General features: G+C 45.6%; 1 protein-coding gene across 2 annotated transcripts in view; it reads left to right on the plus strand.

Moving 5' to 3' along the window:
* Positions 1 to 14957, plus strand: part of XPO5 (exportin 5) — a 2857558-nt gene that overhangs the window by 1093165 nt on the left and 1749436 nt on the right. For both annotated transcript variants that reach the window (XM_044060355.1, XM_044060360.1), the window contains exon 15: positions 12366 to 12407. In XM_044060355.1, coding sequence (XP_043916290.1) covers positions 12366 to 12407 — 42 coding nt within the window. The remainder of the gene's footprint in view (positions 1 to 12365; positions 12408 to 14957) is intronic.

The raw sequence follows: 14957 nt of genomic DNA on the forward strand, positions 1-14957 counted from the left end.
CATGGTTTGGAAGGGAGCATTGTTATATTTAAATGTCTTAGTGTGATTCATTTTATTTATGCAGCTATCAAATGGTAGACTGCCAGTTTTTGTGTACCATTTTCCAGACTTGGCCCTGGGTGTACATCTAAAAGAGAAAACAGTAAAAATATAAAGCCAGCAAAAGCATAAACAAGCTTTTTAGGTTTATAATGGGTATATTGAGGGAGGAGCACAGAGCTTTGTGTGTACAGGGATGGAGATAGTGTGGAAAAATGTGTACCCTACAAAGTAATACCTTTGATATTTTCATCGTGCATACAGCTGCAGTCATAACAGATGGGTTTTCCTGCCGTCAGGTGGGTCCTCGGTCGGCCGAATTCCAAAGTCTAGGTCCGGTGTCAGTTGTCGTCGCTTCTTTCCTGACGTCAGTGCGACAGGGGTATAAAAGAACCAGCCGACGCCATTTTCTTCAGTCTTTCTTGCCGCGCGGTGCCCAAAGCAGTTTGCAAGTGCCGGTCGGCCAGCTCCTGAGATTACGAATATTTTTCAACCGAAGACTTCTTGAAAGCTAAGTACCCTGTTGGGGAAACTTTTCTTGCCTCAGACCGATGTCAGCCAAATTTAATAATTGCATTTCATGTGGGAAGCAAATGCCGCATAAGTATTTCCATTCCCTCTGTATACCTTGCTTAGGCCCAGACCACGACGTCTCGGCCTGTCGTTTTTGTGCTACATTCAACAGACGCACTATTAAGCATTGGGCGGAGTTCGCCCAACACTATTTTGGCAAAAAGTTTAATTACAACATGTCGGATACGCAGACTCCAATTTTGAGTAAACGACGTAAAGATAAGGACCGACATACGAGGTCTGCGACTTCTACCGACACCACGCTAAAGCCGACTACATGTACTCCGGTTCTCAGCGAGGCGCCTACGCAGCCCCTGACTACCGATGACACTTAATTAGCGGTGTCTTCTGTGCCCGAGGTCACAGGCTCTTCAGCCCACACCCCGACTACAGATAACGAAGCCACTCTTGGCGGGGAAACTCAGAGTTCATACAGGCCTGCCACCTCTCAAGGTGTCTTCAGGCCGCCTTCTTTTTCCATTAAGGCTTACACTAAATCTAAAGCAGCCATGCATTCCAAATGACAAGCTCCACAGGGCCCCTCTCAAGGCCCCATGCCTAAAAAGCAGATGCTCAAAATGGCTGAGGATTTGATTACTCTTATCAGGGGTTCTCAACCCCCCTCTGACAAAAGGCCCAGAGTGGAGGAAGAATGCCCTTCCTCGGACCAGGCCTCCATTACTTCAGAACATTCTGAGGACCAGGAACAGTCTTACTCCCCTTTCGAAGATTCTGATGCAGAGGAGTCCATTCCCTCTGTCCCCCCCCCCCCCGAGGATTACTCTTTTAGGGAAACCTTGCATACCTTGAGGGAACACTTCCACTGGGAAGGCCAAGAGTACTCAGACTCCAAGAAAAGGCTCAGGGATTTCCTCTTGCTCCCTCAGCACAGGCCTCTGGCTATACCTCCTGTCTTAGACATACTAGATGATGTGTATTCAGAGGCCAGCTTTAACTCAGATTCTTTACCTCCAGCTCCAGTCAAGCCTGACAGGTATTACCGGGTTCCTGATTCACACCAATTCCTATACAAAAGCCATGCGGCTGACCCAGAAACTATTTCACAGGGTCCCAAGGGAATTAAGGCCTCCGCTGCCAAAAATCCATTACCTTCAGAGAGAGATTCCAGAGCTTTAGAAAGGTAGGGGAAAAAGGTTTACACCTCGGCCACTTTAACCATGAGGGCATTAAACTGTCAGTTCCATATGTTAAAGTATCAACAGTTTTTGTTCTCAGTTGAAAAGCAAAATGTCAAAACCTAAACAACCAGACTTGAAGGAGTTGCAGGATTTATTGCATAGTGCAGAGCAAGTGGGTAAACATACCTTGCAATGTGGTTTTGATGTTTTAGAGGCCTCTTGTAGAGCTGCTGTTACAGGATCAGTCATACGTAGACATGCTTGGCTCAAAGAGCAAACCTTACCAGATCATGCCAAAGCTAAATTACTAGATGCACCTCTTCAAAAAGATGTATTGTTTGGTGTTAAAGCTGAGGAGGTATTAAAGAAAATGGAGGAAGAGGCAAAATCAATGCAAACCGTGAAAGATTTCCTACAGGTACAACCGCCACGTTTCAGTAGAAATTGGCCTTCAAAAAATTGGTCCTTTCCAGCCACGGACAGACCTCAAAGAGGTAGATACAGGCACCCGAGAGGTAGAGGGCAATCTCAAGGATCATTTAGAGGCAGACAATGGCAAACACCTACGCCAAGAGGGGGTGAGGTTAGTTCACAGCCATTCAGAAAGCAGACCCAATGACTTTCCCCTTTGCATGCCAAGCAAGGCTCAAATGGCAGCACTTTTAGGCAGAAAACTGGCATTATTTTCGAAAAAATGGCATATTGTCACAAAAGACAAATGGATCCTGGACATTATAGACAGAGGCTACAGATTCCACTTTCACACCCTTCCAAAAATGAGGCATGCCAAACCTGCCACACAATCAAAGGGCAGAGGCACAAAAACAAATTTCAGATCTCATGGACATGAAAGCTATTCAAGAGGTACCTGCACAAGAACAGGGTCAAGGTTTTTATTCCAGACTATTCCTGGTACCAAGGAAGGGCAAAGATTGGAGACCTATTTTGGACCTATCCATCCTAAACACATATTTACTCGTACCAAAGTTCAAGATGCTCACATTACAGCAGCTTCTTCCCATGCTGGGCAAGGAGTCTTGGCTGGTAACATGGGACCTCAAGGAGGCATACCTGCATGTCCTAATCAGACAAGATTGCAGAAGATACCTCAGATTTCTTGCAGGTTCATCCCATTATCAATTCTCTGCATTGCCCTTTGGCTTGTCTACTGTGCCCAGAGTGTTCACGAAATGCCTGGCATCAGTAATTGCCTTCTGCAGACTTCAAGGGATACAAATATACCCATATCTGGACGACTGCCTGATCCAAGCAGACAGCAAACACACTCTTCTGAAACACCTGGCGTTTGTAATAATGTTGTTGAAATCTCTGGGATACACAGTCAACAAAAAGAAATCAAAACTGATACCCTCAAACAATAATTTTCCTGGGTGCCAGCTTGGATACAAACACCCAGATGGCCTACCTCACGCCAGAGAAACAAGGGCAGTTAACTCAATACTTCAGAAAACTGGCAACCTTCACCAGGCTGACTGCAAGGAAAATCCTGCAGGCTCTGGGATTCATGGCATCTTGCATCCTGCTAATCCCATGTGCAAAGCTGCATATGAGGAAACTTCAATGGTACCTAAAATCTTACGGTCTCAACACAGCCACAGTTTGGAAACAATCATACCACTGATTCCATGTCTTCAAAAGGAATTTCTGTGGTGGGCTCAAGCATGCCAAAGAAACATAGGTCTCCCATTCTGCAAGCCTCAAGCAAATCAAGCCATCACAACAGACGCCTCTGACTATGCCTGGGGGGCGCACATGACAGATCGGTGCATTCAGGGCAAATGGTCACAAAAAGAAAAGCACCTACACATCAATCAAAAGGAAATGCTAGCAGTAATAAATGCTAATGTGATAGTGATCAATCTCGCCGTTTGTTCTTACACATGGGTTCGGAGCCGATCCTCGGCTCCGTGCCGGCCGCTTGCAAGCTCTGCATCGAGAAGAAGCTCGAGACAATCTAATACCCACAATCCCCCTCTGCCTTTACCCCAGATCTAGTTTGCCGCTGCTGCGTTCGCATCGCTGGGAGCTAGCTCGAGCGTCTAAAGTTAAGATATAACTTATTTTGTTATATTTTATTGGATATTTTTGTTCTTTGATAAGGATAACTTGATATACTGAGTGTTTGTGTGTTGAGTGGGTTAAATTCTCGGTACCGTTAATCTTATTAATCGGTTAGAGTTTTTCGGGGCCTACCAACCCTTTTTAGATTTAAACCAGATTCGACATTTAAATCGGATTTGACACTAATTTTTCGGATTTGACTATAATACTGGACTTGTCTTTTTCTTGTATAATGTCTGATAAGGTAAAATCAGGATTTAAGCGTTGTCAGTGTGGCCAGAAAATGTCAGTGACTGACAACCATAGTTCCTGCGTCTACTGCCTTGGCCCTCTCCACTTGCAAGAGGACTGTTCTATCTGTCACTCTTTTAGTGGGAGGGTCATGACAGATAGGCGCAGGAAGCTCATGGACAGAGGTTTATTAAAACCTTCTTTTCAGGAGGCTCTGGATGCTTCTGACCAGGCATCGAAATCCTCTAAGGAATCGAAGACGTCGGAGCCCAAGTCATCGGCTCCGAGCTCTTCAGCAAAAGTTAGATCACCGGTTCCACAGATTTCGGGGCCGAGTGTTCAACTGGTATCGGTTCCTGAGCCTCGAGTCTTGGAACCGGTGATGGAGCTCCCTCCTTCCACCTTATTGAGGTCGGCTCAGTCTTCGGTTCCTTTGACCCGTTCTTCTTCCAAACTCTCCGATATCGATGTGGATCGTGTGGTGCAGAAGTTACTGGAGCATTCGGCCCTGTCCAAACTTATTTCGGTTTCCACCCAGTTGGTGTCGAAACTTGAAGGCCTCCCAGTGTCTCCATCCATTCCTCCTCCGAGACCTGTTCAGTCTTTGGAGCCGGAAGAGGTTGATCTTCTGATTGTGGAGCCCTCGGGTCCAGAACCGTCTTTTTCTCGGTCTGTTCCTCTCACCTCGACTCCGTCGGACCCGATACCGGAGTTTCGGAGCCGACGATCTGTCCTTGGTTCTGGGGCCGAGAGTCGGACCGGCGTTCGGTTCCGACTCTTCCCCTCGGGGCCTCGGCGCGGATCGATTCGGCTCCGTCCTCGGGGTCGATGACTTCGGTGCCTGTTTCGGGGATTCTTCCCATTTCTTCGGAACCGTGGGATTCTTCGATGCGGGACCCGGGGGCGTTCGACCTAATGAGGAAGGTGTTGTCTACCCAGACAACCACATCAGTGGAAGCAACCTCTCCTCCCCATAAAGGGCCGTTATCCTCCTCTGCACCCACGGCCACATCCAAGCGTCGGGCACCAGTGTCTCAGCCACCCCTGGAGGGTGCCCCCTCTTCCTCGGAGGCTTCTTCGGATGCTCCCCACGAAGAAGTCCCTAGGAAAAGATTGTGTAAGAGGAGACACTTGGATTCTCCACAAGAATCCTTGACATCTGATACTGACTTAGATGAGTCAGAAGGGTCCCCTAAGTCACCTTCAGAAGGTGTCTCTTTTTCGGACATATTGGAGATCCTGAAACAGAGAGGTGACTGGCAGTCCCTTCCCCCTTCTGAGGATGAGTCAGTTTTGCTGAAGGCATTTAGTGCTCACCCTTCTTCCTCCTGGGTCACTCCACCCTTCGAATTAATGGAACTAATTGCTCGAAGGGCGTGGGAGGCTCCTGACACAGTGGAACCAGTCCCAAGGAAACCCAATAAATACATCACGGCACCTCAGGACAAGACCTACTTAACAAAAGGAGTTCCAGTGGACGCTATGGTGGTGGCAGTGGCCACGAAAAAGGAGATGTCGGAGTCTTCCTCATCTGTCCATCCCCCTAATAAAGATTCTAGGACGATGGATAGGTACGGGAAGCGCATTTTTAGTTCAGCGGCTTTTTCCATGCGATCCCTGAACTATTTGACCCATTTTACACGTCTACAGAGGATCTAGTCAAAGAGTTGGGAGATACCCTCCAGGGTACTACAGATGCTGCTGTCTCAGAGAAAGTGACAGCGCAACTTAATACCCTTACATCCATTGTGAACTCGTCCATGAGGCTGATTTCCTCGCGGCGAAGGTTCGAGTAGGGCAGCAGCTTCAGCGATTGCTCTTCGCAGACAATCCTGGATGCGCTTATGTTCCTTTGCGGAAGCCTTCAAGTCTTCCTTTACTAACGCCCCATTTGACGGTGCCACTCTCTTTGGCCCCAAAGTAAAGGAGACCCTTACCCGGTGTGAACAGGAGGGAAAGACTCTGTCTGCTGTCTGAGTACGTTTTTCCACCCCAACCAGACCGTACCCCAAAGGGCAACGTGGTGGAAAAATGTGGTTTCGAAAACCCCAAGAATCTTTCCCAGGCACACAGGAGATGCCCCTCTAGAGGCAGAGGAGGGGCAGAGGTGGAAGATGCCGCCCTGGCGGCAGAGGGGTCCAACATCAAGGTGACAGGGATACATTCCCTGGTAAACCTTTCCAGCACTCCTGAGAGGAGGCCCGACTGTCCTGCTCTGGAGGCAGTCGGGGTCGCTAGCTTTATACCCTCAGGCCTGGCAAAATATAACTACAGACAAGTGGGTAAAAAGCGTGGTTACCAGAGGTTACAACATACCCTTTCTATCCCATCCCATCCCAAAGAAAAGACTCCCAGATGTACCGCCCCATCTGCGAGCCAGCAGCTATAGAAATTTCAAAGCTGCTAGAAAAAAGAGTCATCCAACCAGTCCCAGCGGACCAGCAAGGATTCGGGACTTACTCAAGGTTCTTTTTAGTTCCAAAGAAAACAGGGGACTGGAGGCCCATCCTGGACCTAAGCTACCTCAATACCTTCGTCAGGAAAGAAAAGTTCCGAATGGTCACGCTTCAATCGATCCTTCCATTCTTACAGAAGGACGACTGGATGTGCTCAATAGATCTAGAAGATGCATACTACCACATCAAAATGGCCAGGGCATCCAGAGATCATTTGCGCTTCCGGCTGGGGGCCAGTCACTTTCAATTTCGAGCCCTGCCCTTTGGTCTGACCTCAGCCCCCAGGGTCTTCACCAAATGCATGGCAGTGGTAGCGTCTCACTTGAGACGCCAAGGATTCCAGGTGTTTCCGTATCTGGACGACTGGCTCCTTTCTGCCACCACCCAGCATCAATTATTACAGGCCAGAGACTTTACTCTTCAACTGTGTGTTCACCTAGGAATTTCCGTAAACTTCGGAAAATCCTTGCTTCAGCCATCACAAAGTATCTTGTTCATAGGAGCAGAATTAAACACACGTCAGTTAATTCTAAGGCTTCCCCCAGAAAGGATACTATCACTTCAGACTCACATACGTCTTCTACTTTTGTCCAGGAAATCCCCAGCAAAACTGGTACTGAAGGTTTTGGGACTCATGTCAGCTTCACTTATTGCAATACCCTTGGGAAGACTGCACATGAGAGTCCTACAATGGCTACTGTTTGCACAATGGTCGTTCCAACAACTACCTCTGACACACGAGATTCTTATAACGAACACATGCAAATCACATCTAAACTGGTGGCTTCAAACGTGCAACCTTTCCAAGGGGAGACCATTTGTGCTACCCACGCCTACAGTTACGGTGACCACGGACGCTTCCCTGATAGGGTGGGGGGGCATCTTTCAGGGACAGACAGTCCAAGGCGAATGGACCAATTTGGAGTACAATCTGCACATCAATGTTCTAGAGTTGAGGGCAGTGTTTCTAGCATTGCAACACTTTGCTCCCCTTCTTCCTCTGGGAACTATTGCAGTTCAGACGGACAACATGTCAGTAGTCTGGTACATAAACAAGCAAGGGGGAACCAAGTCTATCAGCTATGCAGAGAGGCTATGAGAATCTGGCAGTGGGGGAGTCCACGGGTCGCTTTCTAATAGCAACGCACATCCCGGGGTCATCCAACGTCATAGCCGACAGGCTGAGCAGAGCAATTCTGTTACCGCACGAGTGGTCCCTAAAACAGTCAGTGGCGAAAAGGATTTTTGCGTGGGGCCAGCCTTCCTGCGATCTGTTTGCGTCTCCAATGAACGCCAAATGCAGGAGCTACTTTGCCCTATTACCCCCTCCAGGGGAAGTCCCCAGGGACGCACTGATTCACGATTGGCCCCCGGGACTCCTGTACGCATTTCCTCCATTCCCCCTGATATCAAAGTTTCTCCAGAAAGCCAGAAACCTACACAGGACAATAATCATTGCCCCATTCTGGCCTCGTCAAATTTGGTTTCCCTTCCTGAAGACACACTGCATTCGGGGACCCTGGATTCTGGACCCAGAGCCAGATCTATTGACTCACTCGTCAGGGGCTCCCCATCCCGCGCTCCGGTCCCTCCATCTAGCAGCTTGGTTGCTCCAATTTCCAACTTAGCCAGGTCTGATCTTTTTCGCCAGCAGTTCGGAATATATTGGTGGCTTCTCATAAAGCTTCCACTACTAAAACATATTCTAGTAAATGGAAGCGATTTGTATGCTGGGCGAATACACAGCAAGTGGATCCTTTTATAGCTCCTTTGAATAAAATATTAGAGTTTTTAACAGACTTATTCCATCAGGGTGCTTCTCCTGCTACACTAAGAGTTCAATTGGCTGCCATTTCAAATTTCCATGTGGAAGAATGTGGGGCTCCTGTTATGGCCCACAGACTTTGTAAAGCCTTTTAAAAGGGGTTTTCATATTAGACCACCAGTCAGATCTCCTCGTCACCTTGGAGTCTAAACTTGTTGTTATCTAAATTAATGTTGCCCCCCTTTGAACCAGCCTCCTCTTGCCCATTAAAATTTTTGTCCTGGAAGACTCTCTTTTTGGTAGCCATTACTTCCGCTAGGCGAGTATCTGAAATTCAGGCTCTCTCAATCAAGCACCCTTATTTGATCTTTCACTCTGACAGAGTTTCTCTTCGAACAAATTCATCCTTCCTCCCTAAAGTGTGTTCTATTAACAATATTAATCAGTCCATTGAATTACCCACCTTCTTCAAAAATCACTCCAACAAAATGGAGTATATGTTGCACAAATTAGATGTTCACAGACAAGTAAGATTTTACTTGGATAGAACAAAAGATCACAGAAAAACTGATCAACTTTTTGTGGCCTTTGCTGATAGCAGGAAAGGACTAGCGGTTACCAAAAGAACTCTTTCTAAGTGGTTAACGGATTGTATAATCTATGTCTATGATTCCTCAAATCTAACTCTCTTACACAAACCCAAAGGACATTCCACAAGGTCAGTGTCTACATCTCTGGCTCATGCAGCCCGCCTACCACTAGACGCTATTTGTGCGGCTGCTACTTGGTCTAAGCCACATACATTCATTTCTCATTATAAGGTAGACAAGGCTTCTAGGGACAGGGCAACCTTTGGTTCCACTGTGCTCAAGAACGTCCTTCCGTGAGTTCCTCAGGAACAAGGAGCTAGGGACGCTACCCATGTGTAAGAACAAACGGCGAGATTGAACACTATCACATATAGAAGTTATGTCCTTACCATAACGTTCCATGTGGAGTGTTCATCTCGCCTTTGTTCTTGCATCCCCACCCTCCCGCCCTTAAGAAGAACGTTCTTTTGATGCCTGGCTGGGAGCATTGTGCTTCTGCTTTGCAGATGTTGTGTACATAGTTGGCATATATATATATATGTCTATGTGTCTTTTTATATATAGTTATATATAGACTCTTAGTTCTGTGCATATGTGATGTTAGCATGAATGTGCTCTCTCTAGAGACTGGTTTGCTTGCAAACTAGATCTGAGGTAAAGGCAGAGGGGGATTGTGGGTATTAGATTGTCTCGAGCTTCTTCTCGATGCAGAGCTTGCAAGCGGCCGGCACGGAGCCGAGGATCGGCTCCGAACCCATGGGTAAGAACAAAGGCGAGATGAACACTCCACATGGAACGTTATGGTAAGGACATAACTTCTATTTATGGCTTTCAAAGACCTACTGCATCCAGGCCAGCTATTGATAAGAACAGACAACACCACAGTGATGTGGTACATAAACAAACAGAGAGGAACTCATTCATACCCCCTGTGCAGACTAGCCATGTCCCTTTGGAACACGGCTCTGGAATTGCAAATCCAACTTCAAGCACAATTCCTGCCATGGAAGGAAAACACACTGGCAGACAACCTGAGCAGAAATATGACAGATCCACACGATCCTCAAGTTTTTACAATGATAATTCAAGTGTGGGGAAGGCCAGACATAGATCTGTTTGCCACCCACAGAAATTACCAATTGACAAAGTTCTGCTCAAGGACCTTTCATCCACAGGCCTGGAAAGTGGACGCACTCTTTCAGTTGGACAACAATGACGGTTTATGCCTCTCCACCTCTTCCACTGCTGGCCAAAGTTCTATTAAAAGCCAGAGCAGACAGACCAAAGATGATTCTCATTGCTCCAGACTGGCCAAGACAACACTGGTACCCACTCCTGAGGAGCCTGACGCATTCCCCACCATGGATCCTGCCTCTAATGCCTCTTCTACTGACTCAGCACAACTTCATAACTCTTCACAGTCAGCTGAAAACACTCAATCTAGCCGCATGGAGGATTCTTTAATCTCACAGCAGACCCTACTCTCCAAGGAGGTGCAGGATGTCATTTTGGAGGCCAGAAGGCCTTCTACTAGAAAAGCCTACACCGCAAAATGGAAACGGTTTTGTGCCTGGAATCAGAAAAAGGGTCAGAATCCTGGAATACTGAATTTACCTCAAATACTACAGTACCTAGCCGAGCTGCTAAGCAGTGGACTTTAATTCTTCTCCATCAAAATCCATGCCTCAGCCATTTCTGCAGAGTACAACACTGATCCTCCTTAATTCTCTCACCCTCTCTTAAGACAGTTCCTCAGAGGGGCTAAGAATGTAAAACCCCCAAGGAAGCAACCAGTACCTGCTTGGGACCTCAATTTCATTCTAGAAAAACTAACCCTGCCTCCTTTTGAGCCAGCTGCTTCAACAGATCTGCAATATTTGTCATGGAAAACAGCCTTCCTTCTAGCTATCACCTCAGCACGCAGGGTTTCGGAACTACAAGCCCTCATGGCTGTGCAGCCTGTCATCATGTTCCATCAGGCAGAGTTTCCTTACGAACCAATCCTTCATTTATGCCAAAGGTAGTATCCAGGGTAGCCTTGAATCAGGCTATCCACTTTACCTACCTTTTACCCTAATCCACAAAACAAAGGGGAGAGGCTACTACATTCCTTGGACATTCACAGACAGCTCCATTATTATTTGGACAGAACAAAGCCTTTCAGAAAATCAGAGCAACTCTTTGTGTCCTATGCTACAGGTGCTCAAGGGAAGCCTATTTCCAAACAGACAGTCTCAAACTGGATAGCCCACTGCATATGCTTTTGTTACTCTTTTCATGGTAAAACTGTACCTACAGGCATCAGATCTCACTCCACAAGGGCCACAGCTACCTCTGCAGCTTTCCTCAGGGGGGTTCCTACCAAAGATATTTTGGAAGCAGCCACTTGGAGTTCTGTACATACTTTCTCCAAGCACTATCACCTACCATTATACTCCAAAACTAGAGCGGGCTTTGCCACTGCAGTCTTGCAGGGCATCCTGGCTCCTCCTAGTTCCACTTAGTGCCTACCACCCCTTTATTAGCTTTGAGATTCTACCCATCTGTTATGACTGCAGCTGTATGCACGATGAACATAGTACAGTTTTGTACTTACCATAAATGTAGATGTTCGAGTGCTAATACAGCTGCAGTCCAGGTTTCCCTCCCTCCTTCCCCTCTTGGGGCAGGCCTTATGGCTAACACCTCCTCATACAACCTCATTGGGGTATTCTTTTATGGTGTATTTGCTTGCAACTACTGTTTTTTGATTATATTGCATTTGCTTTATTACATAAATTTATGTTTTGCCTTCCTTCTGGGGGCACCTGACATCTGGGGCAAGTAAAACTGAAGAAAATGGCGTCGGCTGGTTCTTTTATACCCCTGTCGCACTGATGTCAGGGAAGAAGCGATGACAACCGACGCCGGACCTAGACTTTGGAATTCGGCCGACCGAGGACCCGCCTGACGGCAGGAAAACCCATCTGTTATGACTGCAGCTGTATTAGCACTCTAACATCTACATTTATTGTAGGTACAAAACTGCACTTTCTAATTCATAATAGTTTTTGAAATGGTTACACTATTATCCTGAAGATGTAGATGATTACATTAAGTACATAATTTTTGTATATGGTGATGTTTTCTTACAGATTTTATTTCTTTACGTTAGATAGTTTTGTTCTTGTATTTAACTTGATTAATGTGTTCCATCTTCATTGTCTCTTGCTCTGCACAGAGGTGCTCACTAATGGCATGAATGTTAACTAGTGTGCTTGAGAGGTTCTGTGGGCTTGTGTAGCCAGCTTATGTGACAGTTTGCTGGGATGTGAACACTCCAAATGTGGGATCTTGCAGTAAATGTCACTGAATTTTGATTGCTTAGAATGATGTACTCTTTTAAAAAAAAAAAAAAAAAAAGGTATCCTCTCAAAGATAGTATATTGTAATAATTGTGTATTTGACATTTCACTATATTTTTGTCATTTTTATTTCTTTTCTTTTTTAGCTTTTTTCTGCTGTTACATTTGAAATTGTTGATGAGAGCAAGGTAAGTTCCTCACATAATTTTTGTGGAAAATGCTCCTGTCTGTGTTGGGAATCTGTTTGAACCGGATCAAGCTTTGTTCATTGTAACTTAGTAATTGTTTTGTATTTGATGTAATTGAGTGAGGTATTTTTGGGGACTTGCCCCTCTTGCTTTTAATATTTTCATTAGTGAGCTTTCCTGACCTTTCCCTTTAAAGTGCAGGTTGAACTGCTGCATGTATGGAAACTTAGGCTCATTAGTGTTTCCCACTTTAGTTTCTTGTGAGTTAATGATCTGGACAGATAGTATTGAGTATGTGCTGTTTCACCCACCTTGGAAGCTACTGTTAGGAAGTAGTTGCTGCTGTTAACAGTATTCATTATAACTTTTTTTCATCAGTTGTAGTCACTGAGGAGGAACACCTAGGGAGTCTGAGTGAATGCATTGCTTCAAGAAGGATTTGATAGTTTATCTTTTGAGAAGATTATTCAGCATTACCTTACAGACACAAGACTCTGCAGCGGGTGACAGCTGAATTTGCCTTTCTTTGTGTCATAGTTTGATTCCCGTACTTGGGGCACACGATTTCCCAGTGTATAATGGCTGCAGTTCTACTTTCCAGTTTTGGGAGACGTACCTTTCATTGTCATTGTCTTCAGTTTTACTCTTACTTTATAAGAAGTCTTTAAAGGAGATCTTCCAACACTGGAGTTATGCTGTGCCGAAGTAATTAGTAACTGCAAGGGTGCATGGAACACCAAAAAGTCCTTTTCCACTTCTTAGGGAAGGAAAAACGTAAATGGGACATGGACACCATGCTTTGGGTTTGGTTGTAGATTACATCACCGGTCATGGTCACTAAAGTGGGAGGTCAGATGGCAATGTTTAGAGCTTGGTCTGAGGAAGGGATCAGGAATTTCATTCATACAGTGTTTGTCCCTCTACCCTTAGTTTTGCCTTTCTGCAGAAATCTTGACCAAAGTAATTGAGGGTGCACTTGTGAACTCTGTGTCTGCATACAGACATCAGTCTACTGCTGTATACACTTTTTTCTTATGCTGTTAAAAAAGTCTCAGAAGTCTGGTAAATGTCTGTTTATAATGTGCAAGTGCATCATACCAGACTGCTATCATTGTTTTTTTAACGTAAATAACATATTTCTGGAGACACGACACAGTGACAACAAAATACAATTTAAAAGTTTAAAGACTGCCGCCAGTGTGTTTCACCTCAGGATTTCCAAAACTGCTAATAGGCACTGTAGTTTTAGCAATGCAGTGGTGAAACAATGACAATTTTCCATATACAAATGTAAGAAGAGTTCCCCAAATGTCAGTAAATGTGTTCAAAAGTGGCATACTAGCAGAAAAGTAAATCCAGAAGCAATTTGCAGCCCCTGTAGTGAAAACTGCAGAGAACAAGATAGAATGTAATTTCAATTCCAGCAAGAATAAAAACAGGATTGGGACACAGCAGCCACTGATACCAGGAGTTGGAACAAATGCTGATGACAAAGTATGCGTGGGGTATCTAGCAAGGAGGTAAGTTTGAACTGTGGCTGCAGCAGGAAGGTCACAAGGAGAATCAGACAGACAGGACACCTTTAACATCTAAGGAGGAGAATTTAAAATGTTTTACGTTTGAGATTTTTCTTCACATTAATTTAGTATTTGAACAGGTAGTACATTTACTCTATGGGGGATGTAACACAGTGCCCATAACTGTTCATTGTTGCAACTATATCCTGATCACATTTTTCAAGCAAAAATAAAAGTCAAGGATGTTATGCCATAGGATAGCTGTTGTGGAACATAGCCGTCTTTGTTTGAAGATTGACTATTCAAAGTTGCAGTCACTGTGGTGGGGAAAGGTTGTGTCAGGTGGTCAGTCATCTTTATGTAGCTACATTTTGGTTGTCTTCACTGCTTAACATGTAATATGGTGATGTCCTTCTGTTCCTATGGTGCAGTGTTCTAGGTGTGGGATTTCCTGCCCTCAGGTGACTTGTACGTTGGCTTCTATACAAAAGCTACAGCTTGGCTGCTGTAGTGCGCTTGGGATGTCACACGTAGGGCCATAAACCAGGGTCCTTAAATTTGATGCCTGCACGCACAATTCTCAGAACTTTTCAGCCACAGACGACATTCGCATCGTATGATCGCCTCTTCACAGATGTTGCATCTTAAAGATAACTAGCCCATTGAGTTTCAAATTTTCTTCATCCTCAGCCACCTCCACCCTGCCTCTTCTGAGCCCTAGGCCTGTCTCTGCTTCTTCCCTCCCATCCATGACCCCTCAGGTCAGGGAAGCAGAACATGACTCTTCTTTCTCATCATCAGAGCAGTCCATTTCTTATGTTTCCTAGATTGCCTCCCCCCAGGAATATTACTCTCTGGAAGAGGAATCTGTGGCGGGGGACTCTTCCCCCTAAGGACATTTACCTTTGGTGAGACAGTCACCAAGAATGAAGGATTATTTTAAATGGGATACTTCCCAAATGACAGACACCCAAAAAAGGTACTTTGAACTGCTGCAAGTGGAATCACCCTCCCCTTCAGCAGTTACTCCTGT

This window comes from Protopterus annectens, chromosome 1.part0 (assembly GCF_019279795.1).
Source record: "Protopterus annectens isolate FY-2018-M chromosome 1.part0, PAN1.0, whole genome shotgun sequence".
Classification (NCBI taxonomy): Eukaryota; Metazoa; Chordata; order Ceratodontiformes; family Protopteridae; genus Protopterus; species Protopterus annectens.